This window comes from Quercus lobata, chromosome 8, assembly GCF_001633185.2.
Source record: "Quercus lobata isolate SW786 chromosome 8, ValleyOak3.0 Primary Assembly, whole genome shotgun sequence".
Taxonomy (NCBI): domain Eukaryota; kingdom Viridiplantae; phylum Streptophyta; class Magnoliopsida; order Fagales; family Fagaceae; genus Quercus; species Quercus lobata.
This window is the reverse complement of record NC_044911.1, coordinates 46,493,343-46,517,586: the sequence shown is the minus strand read 5'-3', so window position 1 is coordinate 46,517,586 and position 24,244 is coordinate 46,493,343. Positions and strand designations below refer to the sequence as shown.

General features: G+C 37.7%; 2 protein-coding genes and 1 long non-coding RNA gene across 3 annotated transcripts; 2 read left to right on the top strand and 1 right to left on the bottom strand.

Annotated features, from left to right (window-relative positions):
* The first annotated feature begins 312 nt into the window (after window positions 1–312).
* LOC115957558 (homeobox-leucine zipper protein ATHB-12-like) lies at window positions 313–1,619 on the top strand. Its single transcript, XM_031075830.1, has 2 exons — window positions 313–861; window positions 989–1,619. The coding sequence occupies exons 1-2, from the start codon at window positions 490–492 to the stop codon at window positions 1,346–1,348; spliced, it is 732 nt and encodes a 243-aa protein (XP_030931690.1). The 5' UTR covers window positions 313–489; the 3' UTR covers window positions 1,349–1,619.
* Window positions 1,620–4,846: 3,227 nt separating this feature from the next.
* On the bottom strand, window positions 4,847–10,395 carry LOC115957559. The gene is made up of 2 exons (XR_004084375.1): window positions 10,123–10,395; window positions 4,847–5,206 (listed from the first exon to the last, which is right to left on the bottom strand). It is a non-coding gene; the product is annotated as an uncharacterized LOC115957559 (long non-coding RNA).
* An 8,603-nt stretch (window positions 10,396–18,998) lies between these two features.
* Window positions 18,999–23,982, top strand: LOC115955045 (uncharacterized membrane protein At1g16860-like). The gene is made up of 4 exons (XM_031073080.1): window positions 18,999–19,451; window positions 21,124–21,279; window positions 23,264–23,475; window positions 23,577–23,982. The coding sequence occupies exons 1-4, from the start codon at window positions 19,125–19,127 to the stop codon at window positions 23,785–23,787; spliced, it is 906 nt and encodes a 301-aa protein (XP_030928940.1). The 5' UTR covers window positions 18,999–19,124; the 3' UTR covers window positions 23,788–23,982.
* The last annotated feature ends 262 nt before the right edge of the window (window positions 23,983–24,244 follow it).

Genomic DNA, 24,244 nt, shown 5'->3' with positions numbered 1-24,244 from the left:
AGACCCAAAGCTTGAGCTTCTTCTCTAATTAATTAAAAGGAAAAAAAAGAAAAAAAAGATGGATTAACAAAAATTACAAAAATCAAGAAACAGACAATTATCACGTAATAATGCTAAGTTTACAACTATTTACGTAACTTTTTTTCACAACTCACTTCGTGACAAGTTGTGAGTGTTTCACCACTCACAACTCACCGCGTAGCGAGTTGTGAGGAAAGTTATGAACTTGGATGTGGTCGTAACATATTTCATGTTCACAAGGCAAAAAGGTGGAAAGCACTATACGCTATCGGACCCCATGGCTTTTGGATATAAAGCAGCAATAATCAGGGAAGGAAAGGCAACCCCACGAGATAAAATAACCCTCATCTCCATATTATAAGTTATAACAAGCCAATAAATGCACATACATGCATATCACAAGGCACACACTCCCAAAAGTATTTTCCATATCACCAAATTTGAAGAACTAAAAAAGTTCCACCAAAGATGTTAGATCACTCAGAATATTCTCCTTCAGCGGTGGTGGCAGCAGAGTCTTTTGGTTGCATGGACATGGACTCACTCACCACTTCGAGAAAGAAGAAAAACAAGAATAAAAGAAGGTTCAGTGATGAACAAATCAAATCATTGGAAACAATGTTTGAGTCAGAGTCAAGGCTTGAGCCAAGGAAGAAGCTGGAATTGGCAAGAGAGCTTGGGTTGCAGCCAAGACAGGTTGCTATTTGGTTTCAGAATAAGAGAGCTCGATGGAAGTCAAAGAATCTCGAACGTGACTATAGCATACTACGAGGCAATTACAACAACCTGGCTTCCACGTTTGAAGCTCTTAAGAAAGAAAAGCAGGCTTTGGTTGTACAGGTACTTAGTTATTATTGATGTTTGCTCAAAATGATTTGTTACTGTGCAGAATGAAAAAAAGACCAAGACCCATTTCATAATTCATAAAGAGGCTTACGAAAATGGCTTTGTTTTTTAATTTTGACAGTTGCAGAAGCTGAATGATCTGATGCAAAGGCCACAAGAGGAAAGGCAGTGTTGCAGTGAAGGTCTAGCTGCAAACAGCATCCAAGGTGAATTGGACAATGGAGACACTACCAAATGTGACTCTGAAACAAAGCCAAGCTTGTCAACGGAAAGATCAGAACATGGAGCAGATGTCCTGTCAGATGAAGATAGCAATATAAAAGTAGAGTACTTTACACTGGAAGATGAACACAGTCTTCTAAATATGGTGGAACCTGCTGATGGTTCCTTGACATCACCTGAAGATTGGAGCAGTTTGAACTCTGATGATCTTTTTGACCAATCTAATAGTAATAATCAGTGGTGGGACTTCTGGTCTTGAATCAAGTAAAATGCTCAACAAAGCATGGAGGATGTGTATGCAAAATAATCTTCCTTGTGTTTAAAGATTCTAGAGGGGGGGGGGGGGGGTGTGTGTTGGTGAGGCAAAATTATGGGCCATGGGAGGGAAGATAAATATTTTAGTGCAGCAATGATTATAGAGGCAATGAATGTAGCTTTTTTTGCACTGTAGAAACACTCATATAGAGAAATTCCATCTATATCCACTTTATGTGATTGCAAAAGCTGCTAATGTTGATACTACTTCCAGATGCGGTTCAGAGTTGTGGTTTCCTATTGTAGATGATTTGGAGTAGGTAGTCTCCAAAGAATTCATATGCAGACAAAAAGGGATTGGGAGAGAGAGGGAGAGATCATGCACAAGTAGTGGACTACAAAATAGACACAAGCACTAGTTCAATTAGAATTTTGAAGGAAGTTCGTATAATGGTAAAAAGTAACTAAACCCCCCATATGCACTTGATTTTCAATGCTTGTGCTTTTTTAATGCTAGAGCATGCTTGTTCAAACAAAGATGTTCTCTTAATGTACATGATCAAGAAAATGGGCGGTTTATGCTTGAGCCACTAGAAATAATAGAATTACTTAGGAATGATTATGTTAACCAAAAAACAAGTAACTAGAACTCAATAAACATTCTGAAAAATGACACAAATACTGATAAAGCCAAAGAGATTTCAAAAATACAAACGCGAAAATTATTATTTTTATTGTTATATATGAAATTATATAGTTAAAGAATGATTAGAACATAAATTTCCATTCGTGCAATGTTCTTCATAAACTCTTATAGCAAACTAGATAATCCAATTATCATTTTACACATCTGGTGGATCAATTTTGATTCAATACAAAGGAGTCCTCCATTTTGAAAGAAATGGATATGTTCTATTTCATGGTCAACATTTAACTTGAATCTAAGGGTATACATGGTGTCACATTATTTGAAATTCCATTCCATCAAATAAAGGAATGATAAGTTGATAATTGATTTTGAATGTCGTGACATTGCATACTTCTATAGATTCTTGAAAACTAAATCTTAACCATAAAAGACGTAATCCATTTCAAAGACAAATGAAAAGCATCCTTTTTCCTTTGATAACCCAGAAGTAATAGAGAATAATACATCACAAGGGCATGTTGCATTTTCCCCTCAACCGCAGGTGATAAAACACACAATTAAAGTAATCCTAAATAATAGGCAAGTACCATTATCAGTTGTCAAAGTGAAAGCTCAATGCTGCAAACACATGGATCATGTGCAAACAATAGCTAAATTCTGCAAAACATGTAAGGATCATGTGCAAAGAATACCAGAAAATTGAGAGAAAATAGATTAAAAAGAACAACCAAAACTAGCCAAAGAGGACTTTTAAATGGTTTGGCACAAGGCCTACATCCATAGAAAATCAGCAAGAGAAAACTTGCACTATCATGCAGGATTAGAAAATCCAAGGATCCATTGAACAACCACATATGAGAAAACCCATTAAGTAAGATTCACTGAACCATTCTCTCTCTTACAAATTAACAACTTCCTAAACCACTCAACAATCAATAGTGCAAATTTGGATACTTCGGTGTCCCCCAAGGAACTTAAGTGGAGTTAGGCCAAACTTGTCCAGTGAATAAAAAAATTGCAGTTGAGACACACAATTTTTACAAATCAAATGATACTCAACACGTCCAGAGGATAGCATTAAGGGTAATGATTTTACTAATTACCAACTTAACAATACCTCTGTCTCCTCAATAAAATTCATAATACAAAATATCTGTCTGTACTTCTTCCAATGACAAGCAGTTCTTAAAATACTCACAATATGAAATCAAAGTCCCTGGGAAAATTGGCTCGAAATAAATCCCCAAGGGACCTTTAGCAATGCTATTAATACCATACCATTCTGACAACTAAACCGGTATGAACACTCCCTTTGAAACATACTGGCTACAATATCAGACATTATAGGTCTGTATCGGCTGTACTGGGGGATTTTTTGGCCATTTTGGCCAATACAATAAGAGGAGGAAAAAAATTAATAAGTGTTATAAAAAAATGTTATTTGGGGTACTGTATTGGACTAATGTATTTGGGCTTATAATATGTATGGATTTTAAGAGTTTGTTTTGGATGCAATGGGATTTAGGTTAATTTGTATTTGTAAGAGGTCTTGAGTGTTTTTTTTGTTTGTGAGATTTGTGATAATATGTGAGTTTGGCTTGTGTGTGTTGGTTTGAAGTAGATGTAATCCATTACATTCATGGTGGATTTTGGTTATTGTTGCCCCAGTATATAAGTATAGAGTTGGTCAAACCATGTTAAATAATTGTTATCTTGTGGAGATGTTTTTATTTCTAGTTTGTTTGAATGTGCTTTTGTTAGCTCCAAATTCCAACTAAATGTCACCAGAGTGTATGTGATGCCAAATATCCCAAGATCACAAAGAGATAAGGGAATTATTGTAAGTTCAAATATCCCAAAAATGAATGTGTGAAATCCTAGTGTTCATGATATGCTAATTACATGATGGAAAACAAGTTAAGACCACATAAGAAACATAGAAAATATAAAATGACAACTGACTTCCTTAGTGAATGTTCAGATACAACATTTATATCTACATCTAGTAAAATACTCTGTGCTTCTGCAACTCATTAGTATTCCTGAATTAGACAACAGAAAATTACACTAACAAAGGTATGTGACTAATTACGTCTTTGCTGATTAACACAACAAGAAAGGAGGTAACAATTACAACATAATAAATTTTATTATGAAAAGGCAGCAGATAAAAGTAGATAAAGATTGGCCAAGTTGATGGAGGGCATTAATAAGAAATAAACTTCATGAGGTCAGCCTGACCTTTCCAAAAACTCTCATGGTGTTTGTATTCAGATCTATGATCTATCATACTGCACTTGTGAATTATTTAAGACCATGAAAAGCAGTAACACAAGACATTGCATTAATCAGTGACATATTTCTACCTGACCTCCAATGTACCGAGTACTCACTAACTTTTTGCAGATAGCAAGACAATCTATTCAGAAACTTTGCTTCTTCCAAATAAAAAATTTGAATGAAAATTCACTTTTCTTCATATACCACAAAAATCTAGAGTGAACTTAAAATCCAAATTTATAACATAAAATCTGTTACCAATCCGGATTTGAATACACTGGAATAAGTGAATCAATAATGAACAGCATGCCCTAGCATAGACACGGCAAGACTCATGAAGCTTTTCCTACAGGTAATCTAGCTTTGGACTATAACACCAGCGACCCAATTTTTAAATAGACAATTTCTTTATGATTAGGCCCATGTGTGGGACTTGCTACAACCTAAATATTCACAGATATGCTTTTTTCTCTTGGCCTCTGATAGTTCAACCATTCTGAACCCAGCCCTAATCAAAAGTTCACTAGCATCTCAATCACAGAGTGAAATCAAAGAATATAGAAAAATGCACCCATCAATGTTTAACCCATATCATTGTGACTTTGTGAGCAAATTTTCAATTTCAAAAATGCAATTTCCCTAAAGTTGTCTAAAACATTTTCTCTAGCATCCAACAACCCACCCCTCAAACAAAATCAGTCCTGACTCTAGAAATTAGAGTATGATTCTGGGAATATTAGTTTAAGGTAGGTGCAATAGCTTCATCTTACAATACCATTTCTATAATCTATACAAGATTATACAACATTTGAAGATTATGTCCTGTTTTCCTCCTCCAATCATCCATTGCTTTAATCTTCAAGTTGGGATTAAGCTTCACTAATATTTTCTTCTACATCTTCATTTTTCCTTAGCTTCCTTGATCTGCTCAACCTTCATACAAGTTCGTTCTAATAAATCAAACTCTTTCAGAATAGCAGATATTACAACATCCAGGACTAGATCATGTTTCCCTCAAGTATTAACTGATGAAAGGAGCTTCATTGTTCAAAGTATTTACAGATGTTATTAATGCTACACTGTACATCCACTTAAAACCAGAATTGTGAAGCAACTCTGATTTAGGATTGAGACATAGAATTTGGAATCATTTTTATTTATTTATTCATGAGTAATGGTATTTTTATTGATAGATCATAGAATAGATTACTTCATACTCACGATGATGATTACAATGTAAACTAAAAGAACTGCAAAAGAATTATGCACAAAAGTTAAGTGATTAATGTGAAGTCTAAAAGGGAGATGCTATTTGTAAGACCCCACACACAAGACAATCAAACATAGTTCAAATCAGCAATGATTCCAACTGCATCTTTGATATTTCTATATCTTCAAAAGTGCGACTAATTCACTCCTTTCACAATAGCCCCATCAAACATAATGGGACAAATTCCAAATGTTTGATGAATGCTTCCCAAAACCAAATTCCAATTCCTCCACATGAACAAGAGATCAGCTACCACCCTTGGTAACAACCATTGAATCCCACAAGCTATAAATACTAGACTCGATAAAACATATGCAAAATCACAACGGATCAAAAAATGATCTACTAGCTCTCCATTACATTGATACATTCACTAACCAACTAAAGCTACCTTGCTTGATAAAATGATCACAGGTAAGAATCTTCCCCTGGGCTGCTGTCCAAAGAAAGAATGAGACCCTCTTAGGGCCTTGACACACCAAATGCTCCTCCCAATGTAAAGAATTAGTTGTTGTACCTTGGATAGCCTCATAGTAAGAGAGAATGGTACAGCCACCATGCCCTCTCAATCTCCATCTTATTTTAACACACTCCTCCCTCCTAGGGATATTTGAGTATAGAAGATTTACAAAAGACTTCACTAACTCCAATCCGCAATCATGACAAGCTTTGTGAAATATCACGTTCTAGTTCCGCTCTCCCTATCTAATTGGCTATCCATGACTAAATGAATTGTGGGATTCTTATCAACTGCGCATGCGTAGAAACCAGGATACAACTCTTTTAGAGAATGATTCCCACACCATATATCATGCCAAAACCGTACTTGTATGTTATCCCCCACCTCAAAATACACATTGTGAAAAAAAAAAATTGTCCCATCTTGCACTAATAATCCTCCACAGTCTACACCCATGACGATGAGTCTCTCTAACTGAAATCCAACCACCCCATTCCTCCCCATACTTCATAGCGATCACCCATCTCCATAACCATTTCCCCAATAAGGCTTGATTAAAACTTCCTATCTTTTAAAACTGGGTACAAGTACATGGGTATGTCTTTTCTTGAAAAATTAGGGTATGACACGTTAGGGATACAACAATTAATTAATTAATTAGTATTTTTTAGGTATATTTTAAATATTTTTGGACATAATATGTTTATTTTAGTTTTTAAAATTAAATAACAATAATAAAATGCTTGAAAACATATCTAAAATTAATTTAAAGCCAATAATAAATAGAAAAGAAGTACAATGATACCCATGAAATGTTGTCTATAGTACAAATCAAGAGTTCAAATAAACTAAATACCTAAGTTGCATGGTACCCACACGGGTACTTGGCCATTTTAGCCATGTCAGTGCAACACAGTTTAAAACCCCAAACTACCTATAGCAATGAGAGAGCAGTGTCTCACCCCACCAAAGAGAATCTGAGGCACCCCACAAAAAGTCTCTGTAATCTTTCCAGCCTATTTGCCACACTAGTATGACTAGTAAATAAAAAGAGATAATAAGTCGGTAAACTCAAAAGCATATTTTTAACAGCATTAGCCAACCCCCTACACCCAACACCCCCCCCCCCCGGCGGTGCCTGACATTTATAGCTTGTTCCAAATAGCCAATCTGTACTTCATCTTCTCCAAAAATAGGATTCCACACAGATTGTGCCCTAAAAGATACCCCCAAAAGGAATCCCAAGCCAAGTTATTAGTAAACTCCCAATTTTACAATATAGGATGTCCTGATAATTCTGCCATGTTACCCACATTGCCTATTGGGCCACTTCACTCTTATCCAAATTAAATTTTAGAGCTGTAAAAGGTTCAAAGCAGGTTAACACCATTCTTATGTAAAGAAGTTGTTTGGTATTCACATCACATAATAAAATATTTATCCCAGCAAATAAAGATGGGAGATACGTAGCCCAGCTACTGTAGCATGCCATATCCTAAAAGTGTCAATAAAGCCCCTCACCGTTTTCTTTAGCATCCTACTCAACACCACCATAACCAGTATAAAGAGTAAAGGGGATAATGAATCACCCTACCTTAGCCCCCATGAACTATTGAAGAAGCTAGACGGGGAAGCATTGATCAAAACTAAGAATCAAACAGTAGAAAACAAGCATGGATCCAACCCCTCCACTTCTCCCCAAACCCCATCCTCCCCAATAGATAAAGTACCATATCCCAACTAACATAATCATACACTTTTTCAATATCCAACTTACAAATCGCCCTAACAATACGGCTTTTGATTCTACTATCCAAACATTCGTTAGCAATTAGGACCTAGTCAAGGATTTTCCTAGCACCTACAAAGGCATTCTATGACTTGTAAATAAGTTTATCTAGCACCTCTTTGATCCTGTGAGCCAACACCTTTGCCAACAATTTATACACAAGTCCCACCAAACTAATAGGCCAAAAATCCCAGATACTAGTAGCATTGTTGTTTTTAGGAATTAATGCAATAAAAAAAAAAAAAATCATTAAGGGGTTTTTCAAATTCACAGTGACTATGAAATTCTGCAAAGAAAGCCCTTCACATCAGCTTCTACCATTCTACAACAATGTTGAAAGAACAACATGGTAAACCCATACGGGCCTGTAGCTTTGTCATCCTTCAAATCCTAGATTACCTCTTCCTTTCAAATTGCCTCTCAAACAACTGTTTATCATTCTCACCTATAATAGCAAGATATAAACTATATGGTCTTCATTGTCCTGTTTCTTGATATAAAGACTTATAGAAATGCACCATCTAATCTCTAACTTTTGATTCCTCGTAATATTTACCATCCACTTCAAGACCTCCCATGTGGTTGCTTCTTCTGTGAGAGCCAATCTATGGAAAAACCCGGTGTTATGCCCCCTTCCTTCAAGCATAAGGTCCTGGATTTTTAGCGCCTAGAGACCTCCTCACTGTGGTTAACCATTCTGTCTTAGATTTCACCTCTTTTGTATGAGCACATTGCTAATGTGTTAAGTCTTAGTTGCCCTCTTTCACATCTAGACTCAACGACTCACACATTAAGCCATATGTTTCTTCACCAACAACTCGATCAATCAAAAATCATGAATTCTGATGTGTATTAAATTCTGAAGTCAGCTGCCTTGGAATTTGTACCCTACTTGCGTCACATAAAAAAGGCATATTATAACTCGACTTTACAACTGGAGGCAGAACTTGTGCACCAAACATAAAGAAAAACTAAGCCTTCATCTTTTAAGTTCAAAAGGTTATCCATAATGGTGTTGCTACCATAAGTGTGATCAAGGTGTGAAACCATAAAACCATCAATCCCATTGTGTCACTATGGTAATTGTTAAATTACCGATTGTCCCAAAAACTTAAACTGTTAGGAAATGGTGAGTTTAATCACTTAACCATAATTCTAACACTCCCCCTCACTTATGGGCCTAAACTTCTCCTTAGTAAGTGGGGGCCCAACAAGTGGGAATTTAACATTTTAAATGGGAGGTAGAGTAAAGACAGGGATCGAACTTAAGATCTCCTGCTCTGATACCATGTTAAATTCCCGATTGTCCCAAAAGCTTAAGCTGTTAGGAAATGGTGAGTTTAATCACTTAACCATAATTCTAACAGTAATCAAACCTTTGCGGAGGGTACTTGAAGTCTGTCAAAGGCTCTAGTCTTGAACATGGACGGGTTGTTCGTGAAGGGTTCCATGTACAAAGTGTTTGGACGTTCAGTGAGTTCAGCTACTGGTTGTAGTGTCTCTTAACAAGTGTATTGTATTAGATAGTAACTTTCTGATGGGTGACATTTATTGTTTATCAATTGGCATAGTGATACTTGTTTGGACCTTAAACAATCAGCATGTCGTTTATTGTTTATCACTCTATTTACCGATTCGATACTTGTTTTGGTTGTGGTATAAATTGGTAAAATCTAATTGATTAATCCACTGCCTAATCAATTTGGGGTCTAAATCAATTCTTTCAATACTCCACCAATCTTGGTATAGTGATTTGATGTTGAATGTTGACTATTTGAAACCTTATTAAGAGGCCCCAAGTTTCATACACACAATGACACAAACCAGTAGGTACTGATCATCAAGTCTTCAGATTCATAAATTATAAAAGTTTAAGTTATTGGTGCTGCACACACTGCTACTTTAACGGTTCGCTTCTTGGATTGCAGATCAAGTGATGGACAAAGTTTGGTAGTCCTCCAAAGTGGCCCAATGTGGGTGGCTCAACTATATACAATCAATTTTAGCACTACAAAGAACTCCTACCCCATTAAATAAATTTTTTTCCTTTTTTTTCAAGTTGGGTCTCTTTCTCATTCAACAAAAACTTAAGGTTTTGGTACACAGTCACACAGTCAGAGAGTCACAGCCAACACATGCACACAATTTCTCAATACAATACAAAAAGCTTTCAAAAAGCATCAAAATCATAACCATTCTGAACAACTGACCGTTGCGCTAATTTTATAAATTATATAGACATATATTTAGGATCAACAACAACAAGTTTTGCTTCTCAATGATTTCTTATCAAAACTAAACGCAAAATGTGAAGAAGCTGAGAACATTACCAGTCGAGTCTGGTGAGATTGCAGTCTATTGTATTATGTATTGACCCTTTTCGCATTGAAGCAGATCCAATTCCATTGTTCTTCCTGTTGTTGTTGTTTGCTCATCACAATTCAGAAAGCTCATTTGGAACGATGAAAACAAAACTAGTGGGTGGATTTGGACTGGAACGCTATCGTACCGTACGGTATTGGTGACTCATTGTTTTTCACGTCGGAGCAAGCAGCCGAAGGTGATCAAATGACAATTACAATTTTAACCCCTATTAGATTAGAAAAAAACAAGGTCCATTTGGTACCTGTGTCTGAGGGTTTGTTTGGATATAACTGAAAACTGAAAATATGTAGAAAATAATTTTTAAATGTGTGAATAGTATCATGAGAATCTTTTTTAATGAAAAAATTACTGAAAAGTGAAATTTGTAGGTCCTATGAACAGTGTACTATGTGTACACTGTTCACAGAAAAAGTCAACAATCACGGCTTGAAAAAAAAAAAAAAAAAAAAAAAGCAAACAAACACAGACACAGACATGGGAAGCGCATTTGGGACGCATAAACGCACACTAAACATATGTTTTCAATTTTTAAATAACATTACACGTATTTCTATATATATATTTTTATACACATATATTTCTAAAAAAAACTTAAAATCGTTGTTTAAACACACGTACCAAATAGGTCCCAAATTTCTTAAATAAGGTTTATTTTGAAAATTTTGTAATTGGATAATTGAGAGATGAGATATCAAAACTTTAAAAATATCGGTTGGAAAATGGAAACATTAGAAATACAGTTTTATTTTTTATAATTTTTTTAAGTATTAATTAAAAATGGGAAGTATTAATTAAATTACAAAACCCTTGATATTTCAAAATTAAGGTGGATTGACAATTACAATGCGATCATTAAGGTTTCGTTTGGGAGTTAATAAGGAAATGAAAAAGAATATAATAAAATAATCATAAGGGAATGAAATTGAATGAAATGTATTTAAGTAAGAGAAATGAATGCAAAAGAAATAAATGGAATATAATTAAGTAATCTTATTTGGATGTTTTAAAATAAAGAATGGAAGGTGTAAGGACACAATTCTCTAGCGGCCCAATCAGGATGTTGGGCTCGCGTACGAAAGATCCCTCACAATATGATTTGTAGAGAGTGGGCTTAAAAAGCTAGCCGCTGGTCACAGGGCGATGTCCAATCCTGGTTTTAGAGGAATTCAGGTAGAAAAAGGAGTTGGGCTTGAACATTTAAGCCCTAAGACGTCGTACCCTATGGGATGGGACTCCTCGGAGTTGATCCGAGGACCATGGAGGCCTTTCCCCGGTTCTCCAACGACGGACTTTCTTCAGTGAAGTCCGGTGTTGTTGAGATGTTCTCCCCCATGTGATCCTTCTCTTTTTGGGGGTGGGCTGGGATCCCCTTTAGATTTACTTACTTTCTTCTTTTATACTCGTCCGTGTTGATTGTCCTTCGTCCACGTGTAGGGTCAATCTATACAAGACTGATATTTGTCCCATCAGTCTAATCCCAGAATTGTTGGGTATGGTTGATAAGGCTGCAGAGTACGGCTCTGTCATGTGTTGGGTCTTATCTGGAAGGGTAGTAAGGATAACTTCCCCAAGATATTTTGGATCTCCTCACGAATTCGTCCCTATACCTGTTTTACCCCTTTATTTCGGTGGGATTCAGGATCTGCCGAGGACTGAACCGTCCTCGGCTGCCTCCCAAAAATTGTTTTGTGCTCTGTATTGTAGAGCTTGGGCCACAGCTCTCCTCGGATTGGGCCTTCGGACTTCCCAGGAGCAATTGGGCTTGGCCCTTAAATTATTGGGCCCCACAATAGCCCCTCAAAACCCTTCTATCCGACTTCCGGGTTGGAAAGGAGGGTTTTGGCAAACCCGGGCCTTTAATATGGCTTGCTTGGTTCAACCCCGCATTTATGTGAGCGGTTTTCCACCTATCCAGGAAGTTAGCCGGTTTTCAAGGGATTCCGTCTAATCTGCTCGTGATTTACTCCTGCCGCTTGGCTGTCCCAGACGCGCCCTTAATGAATCCTCTTTACGAGGCTTATTTATGTCCGGCGGCTCATCTGATAAGGTGGGGAGATGGAACGGATGCCTCTTTTTTCTTCAGATTCCTTTGGGAAACTTGAATGCATTTAATACCCTCCGTTTTGCCCTTCCTATAAGAAGGCAAGCAGGAGGCCATCACTATCGTGCAGACTCCTCTCCTTCCCTCTGTGATCTTGAAACCCGTAGCCTTCTTTAGCGCCTGCTTAGCCCGTTTGTTATACACCATATCAGTACACGCCTACCATAACGAACGATGAAGGTACCATGCCCCTCCTCAAAACACCATGTTCCGATAAAGCTTGAAATGGCTCGATTAGGGCAAGGATGGCGCAGACTTAAGATCTGTCCCACCTCTCTTTCAGCCAAAATCCGAAGCAGGGGCTCGTCATGTCGGATTCTCGGCGTGACTGAGTCGAGAACACCCAGTATCAGCACCACTCGGCTCCTCACGAGCGTACCTAACATGGCACCAGTGTGTTAGGAGTCAGGGCTGAGGCAGGGGCGAAGTGCTTCTGCTTCTCCCTCTCTTTGCTCACTGATGCCCTCCTCCGTCTTCCTCTTATAGTCTTCCCAGCACCAGTTCCGCCCTGGTGCTGTCCTTCTCCCTCTTTTGCTCCTCTCTTTGTCTTTTCATTTCTCCCACTCTTCTTCTCCTCCTTCTCTTACTCATGTCCTCCATCTTCTTCGTTCATCTCCTCCATCTTCTTCATTGATTTCTTCATTACTATTTCCTTCTTCTTCGTTCTCTTTTTTTTTTTTGAAGCGAGTTCTTCTCTTAGTATGAGCAACAATGAGGCAAAGATTGGAGAGACTTCGAAGACAAGTTTAAAAGGCGCTTGACCGTTTGTTTATCCGTACTGTGGATGTTAGTACTGCTTCGGCAGCTCCTCTTTTGTATAGGCTTGTTGAAGCCTCTTTTTGTACATTGTAATAATTTTTCATATTAATAAAACTTGTTTCTATTTCACTTTGCATGTTCTGTCTCTTTGTTTTTACAAATTTGTAAGCGCCGCTCGGCCCAATCATATAGCATCTAAATCAATGACGACTAAGACCAAAATATTTAATAATAAAAAGATGTTGCCATAACTTTAATGGAAGTGCTCGGCATAATAAGGCAGACTAATAAAAAGTAATACTTACCCCCTTGGCTTGGGTCCGAGGACCATGCAAGGCCTTGGTTCTGTCCAAAACTTGTAATGATAATAATTTTTTGTACTTGGTTTCCTCATAGGCTTAAGTCCGAGGACCATACAAGGCCTTGGTTCTGTCCAAAACTTGCAATGATAATAACTTTTTGTACTTGGTTTCCCCATAGGCTTGAGTCCGAGGACCATACAAGGCCTTGGTTCTGTCCAAAACTTGTAATGATAATAATTTTTTGTACTTGGTTTCCCCATAGGCTTGAGTCTGAGGACCATACAAGGCCTTGGTTCTGTCCAAAACTTTATGCCCTCCCTTTTTCTCTTTGCACCTGTCTTTCCTCAGGTGTCTCATAAGTTGCCGAGCAGGAAGTTGTCCTTGGTAACGGTTATTCCTTGGTGTGGGCCATAGTCCGTGGGCTTCCATGCAGAACGGGCCTGGGCCGCGAATTTATTAGACCCACAGATTTAGAGGCATTTCCGTAGTATTTGGTCACGCGGTACTTGTTGGCGTCCCAGTATTCGAGGTGCGCCTTCACGAGGCTCCTTTAATCTCAGGGTTGCAGACGGCATTGGAAATCGAGCCGGAAACATTTTGTTTGTAACGTTCCTTGGGACGCTGTGTGAATTAAATGCCATCACCTCATCTTTTAAAAAGATAGGAGAGAAAGTTGCTTTATCTTCGCACGAATTCTTCAGTCTCCTCTCTTAGTACATCATGTTTGAGGCGAGGATTGGGGCAAAGGAGCTCTCTCCGCCACAAAAGCGCCGTGTCTTCCTGAGACTTCAGATAGTGATGTACGGGCCAAGGAGGCGTAGACTCAAGAGAATATTTCAGTTCGAGAGAAGGGAAAGGATGTCTCTCCCTCTTTTAGTCAAAATCCGAAGCAGGTTCTGGTCATGCCAGATTTTTGGTATGTCAGAAGAAGGAATTTCCGCCATCAGCGCCGTCTGCCTTGTAGCAGGCAAATTTCTGCGGGGGCTTCCCAACTTCCGGCTCCCTGCATCTTTCCTGTAGATGGTGTTAGCCTGAGGTCAGGTTCTTTGGCTGCCTGAGTCATGGGCATGTAGAAGCGTCGATGAATAGTTTCCTTAGATGACATCTTGGATCAGTAGCCAACCTCTCCTCTGAGATATCTCCTCGGCATCATCTTTACTCTTTTGTACTTTTCTTTTGCTTACGCAGTTAACTCTAATGTAAGCTGGTTTCAGTTTTTATTGTACACTGTATTGTTCTTTTGTCTTAATAAAAGATGCGTTTATTTCTTTATACATACTTTCTTTTTTTGCAACAACCACTTTGGGTCTGAATATTAAGTCTAAGCCTGCCTTTAACAATACTCTGGGCGGAAGAACACTTTAATACAAACCCTTATTAGTTTAAACTTCGCAAATATTATCAAGTATAACAATGGTAATCCTCAATAGATTGAATTCATGGAACTAACCGAGATAGCTGCTGAGCGTTGCGTGATGCGCGCTAGACGAATATCCGAGAGAGCAGCCGAGCAGCGACGGACTTGGATCGTGCCCTTGGGGTAACATACTATGCCGTATCGTATCAGCTCCTTTGGCACTGGGGATTTGAGGGCAGACCAGGGAACCCGTGCAATTAAAGGGTTGGCCCAACTGTTAACGAGAAGTTCTCTTCGGATGGATTTTGAGGTTTATATGCCATAGTAGTTTCTTTCTTCCCTTTTTTTTTTTTTAGTTGGTTTTCCCATAGGCTTGAGTCCGAGGACCATACAAGGCCTTGGTTCTGTCCAAAACTTGTGATCTCTTTTTTTTTATGTACTTGGTTTCCCCATAGGCTTGAGTCCGAGGACCATGCAAGGCCTTGGTTCTGTCCAAAACTTGTAAGATTTCTTTTATGTACTTGGTTTCCCCATAGGCTTGAGTCCGTGAACCATGTAAGGCCTTGGTTCTGTCCAAAACTTGTAAGATTTCTTTTATGTACTTGGTTTCCCTATAGGCTTGAGTCCGTGGACCATGCAAGGCCTTGGTTCTGTCCAAAACTTGTAAGATTTCTTTTACGTACTTGGTTTCCCCATAGGCTTGAGTCCGAGGACCATGCAAGGCCTTGGTTCTGTCCAAAACTTGTAAGATTTCTTTTACGTACTTGGTTTCCCCATAGGCTTGAGTCCGAGGACCATGCAAGGCCTTGGTTCTGTCCAAAACTTGTAAGATTTCTTTTACGTACTTGGTTTCCCCATAGGCTTGAGTCCGAGGACCATGCAAGGCCTTGGTTCTGTCCAAAACTTGTAAGATTTCTTTTACGTACTTGGTTTCCCCATAGGCTTGAGTCCGAGGACCATGCAAGGCCTTGGTTCTGTCCAAAACTTGTAAGATTTCTTTTACGTACTTGGTTTCCCCATAGGCTTGAGTCCGAGGACCATGCAAGGCCTTGGTTCTGTCCAAAACTTGTAAGATTTCTTTTACGTACTTGGTTTCCCCATAGGCTTGAGTCCGAGGACCATGCAAGGCCTTGGTTCTGTCCAGAACTTATAAGATTTCTTTTATGTACTTGGTTTCCCCATAGGCTTGAGTCCGTGGACCATGCAAGGCCTTGGTTCTATCCAGAACTTGTAAGATTTCTTTTTTGTACTTGGTTTCCCCATAGGCTTGAGTCCGAGGACCATGCAAGGCCTTGGTTCTGTCCAAAACTTGTAAGATTTCTTTTATGTACTTGGTTTCCCCATAGGCTTGAGTCCGTGGACCATGCAAGGCCTTGGTTCTGTCCAAAACTTGTAAGATTTCTTTTATGTACTTGGTTTCCCCATAGGCTTGAGTCCGTGGACCATGCAAGGCCTTGGTTCTGTCCAGAACTTATAAGATTTCTTTTATGTACTTGGTTTCCCCATAGGCTTGAGTCCGTGGACCATGCAAGGCCTTGGTTCTATCCAGAACTTGTAAGATTTCTTTTATGTACTTGGTTTCCCCATAGGCTTGAGTCCGAGGACCATGCAAGGCCTTGGTTCTGTCCAAAACTTGTAAGATTTCTTTTTTGTACTTGGTTTCCCCATAGGCTTGAGTCCGAGGACCATGCAAGGCCTTGGTTCTGTCCAAAACTTGTAAGATTTCTTTTACGTACTTGGTTTCCCCATAGGCTTGAGTCCGTGGACCATGCAAGGCCTTGGTTCTGTCCAAAACTTGTAAGATTTCTTTTACGTACTTGGTTTCCCCATAGGCTTGAGTCCGTGGACCATGCAAGGTCTTGGTTCTGTCCAAAACTTGTAAGATTTCTTTTACGTACTTGGTTTCCCCATAGGCTTGAGTCCGTGGACCATGCAAGGCCTTGGCCCTTAAGATTTCTTTTACGTACTTGGTTTCCCCATAGGCTTGAGTCCGTGGACCATGCAAGGTCTTGGTTCTGTCCAAAACTTGTAAGATTTCTTTTACGTACTTGGTTTCCCCATAGGCTTGAGTCCGAGGACCATACAAGGCCTTGGCCCTTAGCACTGCGAGGCGTAGCCCCTAGCAGAAGCTTACGTCGGAGCAACAACTATATGTCGCCGGAGACGGGGGAAATCCCAGAAATTTCTGCTTGCTAGAGAGCTGACTCCACCGCCACCTGCGCCAACACGCAAGCTTTCCCACAGACGGCGCCAATTGTAAGGACACAATTCTCTGGCGGCCCAATAAGGATGTTGGGCTCGCGTATGAAAGATCCCTCACAATATGATTTGTAGAGAGTGGGCTTAAAAAGCTAGCCGCTGGTCACGGGGCGATGTCCAATCCTGGTTTTAGAGGAATTCAGGTAGAAAAAGGAGTTGGGCTTGAACATTTAAGCCCTAAGACGTCGTACCCTATGGGATGGGACTCCTCGGAGTTGATCCGAGGACCATGGAGGCCTTTCCCCGGTTCTCCAACGACGGACTTTCTTCAGTGAAGTCCGGTGTTGTTGAGATATTCTCCCCCATGTGATCCTTCTCTTTTTGGGGGTGGGCTGGGATCCCCTTTAGATTTACTTACTTTCTTCTTTTATACTCGTCCGTGTTGATTGTTCTTCGTCCACGTGTAGGGTCAATCTATACAAGACTGATATTTGTCCCATCAGTCTAATCCCAGAATTGTTGGGTATGGTTGATAAGGCTGCAGAGTACGGCTCTGTCATGTGTTGGGTCTTATCTGGAAGGGTAGTAAGGATAACTTCCCCAAGATATTTTGGATCTCCTCACGAATTCGTCCCTATACCTGTTTTACCCCTTTATTTCGGTGGGATTCAAGATCTGCCGAGGACTGAACCGTCCTCGGCTGCCTCCCAAAAATTGTTTTGTGCTCTGTATTGTAGAGCTTGGGCCACAGCTCTCCTCGGATTGGACCTTCGGACTTCCCAGGAGCAATTGGGCTTGGCCCTTAAATTATTGGGCCCCACAGAAGGGAATGAAAATAAATGAAATATTAGTAGTTTTGTTCGGGAGTAACATAGATGGATGAAATAGAATCATTTTATAACGATATTACTATTATATTCCTATTTTAAAATAAATGGTTGAATATGTAAGGGTATTTTGGGAATTTTAATTAAAAAATCATTAAATCTAATTCTATTCCCTCCAATTCTTCACAATTTCGGGGGAACGGAAATTTGAGATTTTAAGGGGATATAGAGGAATGTGTATTCTCTCATACCTATTCAATTTCCCCCCATTTAAACTTCTAAATAAGGGAATAAACTTTTCATTCCCTATATTAAAACTCTCAAACAAAGGAATGAAAGAATATTATAAAATTATTCTTTTCATTCCATTCTATTTTATTCTCCCAAACGAAAGCTTAGTATAAACTATACCAATAAATTCATCACAATGACGGTATTTTTTAAAATGAAAAATACTGAAATTATAGCCTATTTGTAATGTCTATCATATAAATGTCAAATTTTTATCAGGTTAATTTTTGGATTATGAAATCTAGATGATATTTATTGATATATAATGTTTTAACTATATTTAAGAAATCAAATTGGTGATTTATTTTTGGATTGCCATTGTGAATGACAACAAGGTTTTTTTTTTTTTTTTTTTTGAGAAATTACTTAATACTTGATAATAAGATTTAGATTTTTATTTTTTTATTCTTTGATAATAAGATGTTGGATACCAATTATTGCATATAAAATTAATGGTAAAAGGGTATTTTTGTTGTATAATTAAAAAAAAAAAAGATTTCTAATAAAGGATAGAAAAGCAAAAAGAAAGACAAAATAAGTGAGTTCTAGTTAGTTTAATTGAAAAAATTTCTTGTAAACTAATGAGAAATATTATGTTCACAACATTTTCATAATACTTTTATAAGTGATACATTGTTATGCGTTATTATTGATAGGAAAAAAATAATTTCAATAGTAAGTTTAAATTAAAACTAACAACAACTCATCACCTATGATTTATTACGAGAATGTTGTGAAAAGTAACACTTCTCAAAATCCATTAGCTTCTTGATAATAAAGAGTAATTATCATAGAACAGATACCATAATTAGAAATTCTACTTTATCTTAAAAAAGAAAAAAAAGAAAAAAAGATCTAGACTAGATGGAGCAAAGGCTCATAAAAACGGCAACAAATATCTGCCGTTTACTGAGGGGTTGTGATTTGTCAAGTGGGTAATATATAAGTGGCAACCAGCAGAGAGGTTTGACTTCCATCCCTTTCTCGCAGAAATCAGAATGTGACTCTCTCTCTCTCAACAGAGACTAATGAGTAAAGGGTCACAGTCACAGTGAGTGAGAGAGAGAGAGAGAGAGAGACACACACACACACACACACAGACTCAACAGTGATGAACGACCTCTCAATCTCAAATGCAACTACCGTGAGAGACTCAGGCCACCATTGCTGTAGCTGCAATCCCATTCCTCGTGTGTTTCTCTACATTGTGATAGCACTGTTCCTTCTGGGACTCTCTGTGTCCATATTCATATTCGTGGTTGTTCACAACGCCGTCTTCTTCCTCTCTTTGCTTGCGCTCTCGGCTCTGCTCCTCGCTTTCATTCTCTGGAACACGCTTAACTGGAACTCCAAGACTGCTATTCTCTTCTTCGTTCGCTCTCTTCCTGACTCTGACCTTAGACTCGCTCGCCATGGACAGCTTGTTAAGATCACTGGGGTAAGCCTACCATTTCCTTGTCTCTCTCTCTTTTTTTTCTTATTTTAATTGCTTGCTTGGTTTTCTTTTTTATAATAAATTAATGGGTTCGTCTTGATTTTCTCTGTAGTGCTACTGCATCGTTTCTATTTTAGGTGGAATGGTTTTGGGGTATGGTTGGTTGCTGAGAAAATTAGAGGGACATAGAAGAAAAACAAAATTGGAAGTTTTTATGGTTGGTTTCGTAGGAAAAGAGATGTAAAACCCATCAGAGTGTGAAACTTCTGTCAAAAATAGAAAGCAAAAAATATATATATTGTATGCATTTCCTTAGCACCAATCATGGGTATTGTTAAACTTTGTTTTTTATTTTCACTGGCCCCTCTCTTTCACGATTGTAATTATTAGTTTGTTATTATTTTATGTGGAAAGAAATGGTGGTAAAATAAGGGACTTGGAAAAACTTTCCTTCTAATGGACTGCTATTAAAAAAACAAAATGGAACATAAGAATGTAAAAGTGAAAACTCTGTCTGTTTCTGTGCTTATTGTCATATATTTTATTCATAGCCAATCTCAAGCTGGAAAAGGAGGGGGATCGTGGCAGATTGACGGCCAGCATAAAATTTAGTCACTCTTTTATTAACAATCCACTACAGATACTATTGTTGTTGAAGAATGTAAAAAAGAAGCTATAGTATAGTCCAATGTTACTGTTGTTTTTGTTTCACAAAAGAAGGGGGGGGGGGTAAAAAGAAGAAAAATAAATCATCTTAGCCAAACCAGATAAATCAATTGGTCTTGGCAGGCAGGAGTTTTTCCCATTCCTGGGTCTTCTAAACTGAAGATTTTTTATGACTGAAAACTGGGTTTCTTTTCCTTCATTCTTTTAACAAATTTTTTTGGAGCAAAGGTTGTTTATTTATGCTTTTTAATGGGATGTGATCAGAAGATGTGATGAAAAAGCTATTTTCCAGAATTTGATGCTTTATGAGTGAATTATTCTAAACTTCTTATTTATGAGTCTATAGATGATTAGTGAGAAACAATCCAGGGGACAGATATCTTTCATACAATAAGTTTGCACTGAGTAATGGTGATGATGTCTATGGGTTCATTTTCTAGTTTCTATATAAAGATTTAATTAGAAACATTAAATAAATTTGTAAAATTACTCTATTTTAAAATTTTCTGAGTTTGATGTTTCACTCATACAGGTTGGTTTGCATAGGAACTTGGACTTCATAATCTTGACTTTCAAAGTGACTGAGAAATTATGATAGAAAATGTTTTATATTTCTTATGTTGAAAATAGCTATTTCCAGGAGCGTCTAGTTGAAGTTGAACCAAGTATCCGCCTTATATCACCTGACATTCTGGCCAAAATCCTTGTAGCGCAATTGACATCTCTTGGTGTTTCCAATGGAGACATCCAAGGATTCAAATTCCCCCACCCCACCTTTTGATGTATCAAAAAAATGTATATCATCTGACATTCTGATTATGCAGATTAATACTATTTGACTTGCCAATTGTGCAGATTAATCATGTCTCTGAACATGCAGACTGCCATTATATTTGCTGATTCTGTTTATTTCCATGCTAATATCCTTTTTTATTCTCATCTATCATCCATTATGTGCTATATGTTCTAACCAGTGGATGACCTTCTTTTGTCATTCTGATGATTTCAGCTTGCGTCATGTGGGAGTGTTTCCCTAGAATCTTCCTATGAAAAGGCTACCAGATGTATCTATGCATCTACTTTTTTGTATGAATACAGAGGATTTGATCTGAAACCAGTGAATGTTAACACGTCATGCTTTCAATGGAGTTTAGCATATTGTGAGGTACACAACTTCCACTTAAGCCATTCAGCCCATCCTCAGAATTAATAGATTGTTGGTTGTCCTAATTGCATTGAATATGATATTGATCTTGTAGGAGGCTGATGACTGGTTCCAACCTCAGTCTACATATTTTCTTACTTCCTCTTCTCCTTCTACAACTTGAACTGGACCACTTGTTTATAATGGACATTTTTATGCTGCCTAAGAAAAAATTATTTTAGCTGACTTTTCCTCTTTGTTTTTAATTAGAGCTACTGACATAAGATAAATTAGGGAATTTGTCTATGTGTGTTTGTGGTGGGTTTAGGGTTAGGAGAATTTGTGGATTTATGATTAAGAATTATAGAAGAAAGCGTTAAAATTCGAAATTGGCTACGTTTTGATGAATCTTTTATGCTATTTGGTAGAAGAAAGTATGTGGGGTTTTAGGGTTTGATAAGTAAAAGAAAGGCTTGATTTGGGGTTGTAAGGAAGAAGGGAAAGAGAGGATTCTTTGGTGTTGGAGGGCTGTATGAACAGTACCACAAGAAAGAGAAGAAGTAAAGAGGAGAGAAAGGGAGGTAAAGAACAATAAGGCCAATGTGCCTCAATACTAAGATAGTCAATATCTTATTAATCAACTTCATCTCTTTTGAATTCATTGAGCACATATATATGTAGAGAAATGCTAGTTTCACAACACTTTCACAATATTTTCACAAAAAATCTAGGTGACAGGTTGTTACTGGTTATAATCTAAGCCACTGCTAACAACACATTGTCAACGACTAGTAAAAGCCTGCAGCCTAGGATTTGTTATGAAAATGTTGTGGACCTAATATTTTTTGTACTAGTAGTATTAGGACTTCTAGTTTGACCAGTGTACTAAAACCTAAGATACTCGAGATCTCCTAATAAATTCTAGACTCAATCAAAATACCATGATACCCTTAATTTGTCTGAATCATAAAAATTATAGATATGCCCAAAATTGACCATAACAAATAAAATATAAACTCAAATAAAAAATTGTTTTAACCCTAAAATATTCATACCTAGACCTTTAGAACAGCACAACGGTTACAGTTTTACTTCAATTGGATCATTGGACTTCACACATGGACCCCACAAAATAATTCTTTAATTCTTGCATAGGCGAATTTGCAAAGTAATTGTATATCAATCTTCCATGGCTGCATCATCTACCTCTAACCTCTTGCAGATGAGTTCATCTCTATCTTTCCCTGTCTTGTGGCTGATTTACCTTGACCTCCTTATTTTATTTGCTCAAGTTTTGTGTGTTTGTATTTTTTTGGCTGCTAGGCAACATGTACCATAATGCTCATGTTTTTACCTTGGATTGCTTTATTATCTTGAAGCATCACCATGTTACATTAAATTTTGTCATAAATAGAACATGAAATGAGCCTAATGTAGAGGCTTGATGGGTATGGCTTGCTTCTGTCTGATGTATAAAAGACAATATAAAGAGAATCTGTAAGATGGATTTCGTATGTTTTGGGTTACTGCAATAAAATTTTGCATGGCTTTGACACCGACCGCATTTGGATTATATTTATTTTCTTTTGAATATTTTTCTTTAATTGATCAGAGAGCAACAGCTAGATGGAAACTCTAAAGTTGAGCTTGAGTTTGCACCCCCAGCCCCTCTAATGGCAAGAACCCAGCAATTTCCCTTCTAACTTGTAATTATGCAACATATAAAAAAGTATGGACATGATCATAATATCTGGGGATGCTTTGTGGAAAAAGAAAATTATATACCTTAAAATAAGTGATGGTAGAATGCCAAACTACAAATTCATAATGAAATGAAATTCTCATTAATAGAACTTCCACCATATCACAATTATATTAAAATGTAGATTAGCCACCTTATAAATGGTTTATTAGAATTTAAAATCCTTGTCACCTCTATGTATTTGGAAAGTTGGATATTATTGTTGAATTTAATATTATTCTGCTTGGTCTTTCCTCCTGACAGAGGTTCGCCACTGACTTTTACATAACTGATAGAAAGTCTGGTGTCAGAGCTGTAGTGAAAGCTGGTTCTAATAGTAAAGTCATTCCCTTGGTCATTGAGAGCAAACTTGTGAATACTACCAGACAATGCAGAATTTTATCTCCTAATCTGAGAAAATGGTTAAGAGAGAGAAACCTCTCAGAAGAAGCCCGTTTACTACGTCTTGAAGAAGGGTAATAATATGTTTGTTCAAGTGGTAGCTTAAATTTTCCACTGGTTCTGTGCATTTCTTCTTTAGAACTAATGACCTACAAACTCCCATAAATTTTTTCAGGTATGTACAAGAAGGTAGCTGTGTGACTGTAATCGGAATGCTGCATCGAAATAATGATATAGTGATGATTATTCAACCACCAGAGGTCATCTCCACAGGATGTCTATGGCAAAAGCTTCTTCTCCCAGTTGACATTGATGGATTGATCCTACGAGCCTCTCAGTTGGCTGGCCCTGTGAACCAAGAGACTATTCCACACCCAGATCGGTAATGCCTGACATATGGTATAATTTGGAGTAATTCATATTTTATATTTCAGATGATGTACTATCTGCAGAAATTTTGCCGTTCTTATAGTTTAGATTTTAATTCTCTGTGAATTACTGTCACCACGTACCTTTGCATGCTAATTGTTTCTTGTTTTGACACTGCTTCTAATAGAATGTACTGATCTTATTGAGTTCAACATTGATTCAATACTACCTAGAAATCATGATGTTAAAAAAAGGGCCTGCAGCAGTTGGGTTGTGGAGAGCTGGTTTTTGCCATGGTCTGAGGCTCTGTAGCTTGACTTGGGTTGTTGATGTTCAGTAGATGCGGCTTAAAATATTAGGACTGAAAATCAAGGCATAAATCATTTTCAAGCAAAATGGCTCAAATTCTTGGGTGAAACAAACACAGGCTAAGATTTCTATTTTAATTTTCCCAAAAATTGCATTTACTATTTG

Bases quoted from the DNA above. Each gene is read 5' to 3' on its own strand.
- LOC115957558 (XM_031075830.1), top strand. From the start codon at position 490: ATGTTAGATCACTCAGAATATTCTCCTTCAGCGGTGGTGGCAGCAGAG. The intron at 862-988 runs GTACTTAGTTAT...TAATTTTGACAG, and splicing joins AGCAGGCTTTGGTTGTACAG to TTGCAGAAGCTGAATGATCT.
- LOC115955045 (XM_031073080.1), top strand. From the start codon at position 19,125: ATGAACGACCTCTCAATCTCAAATGCAACTACCGTGAGAGACTCAGGC. The intron at 21,280-23,263 runs GTACACAACTTC...TCCTCCTGACAG, and splicing joins GGAGTTTAGCATATTGTGAG to AGGTTCGCCACTGACTTTTA. The intron at 23,476-23,576 runs GTAATAATATGT...AAATTTTTTCAG, and splicing joins TTACTACGTCTTGAAGAAGG to GTATGTACAAGAAGGTAGCT.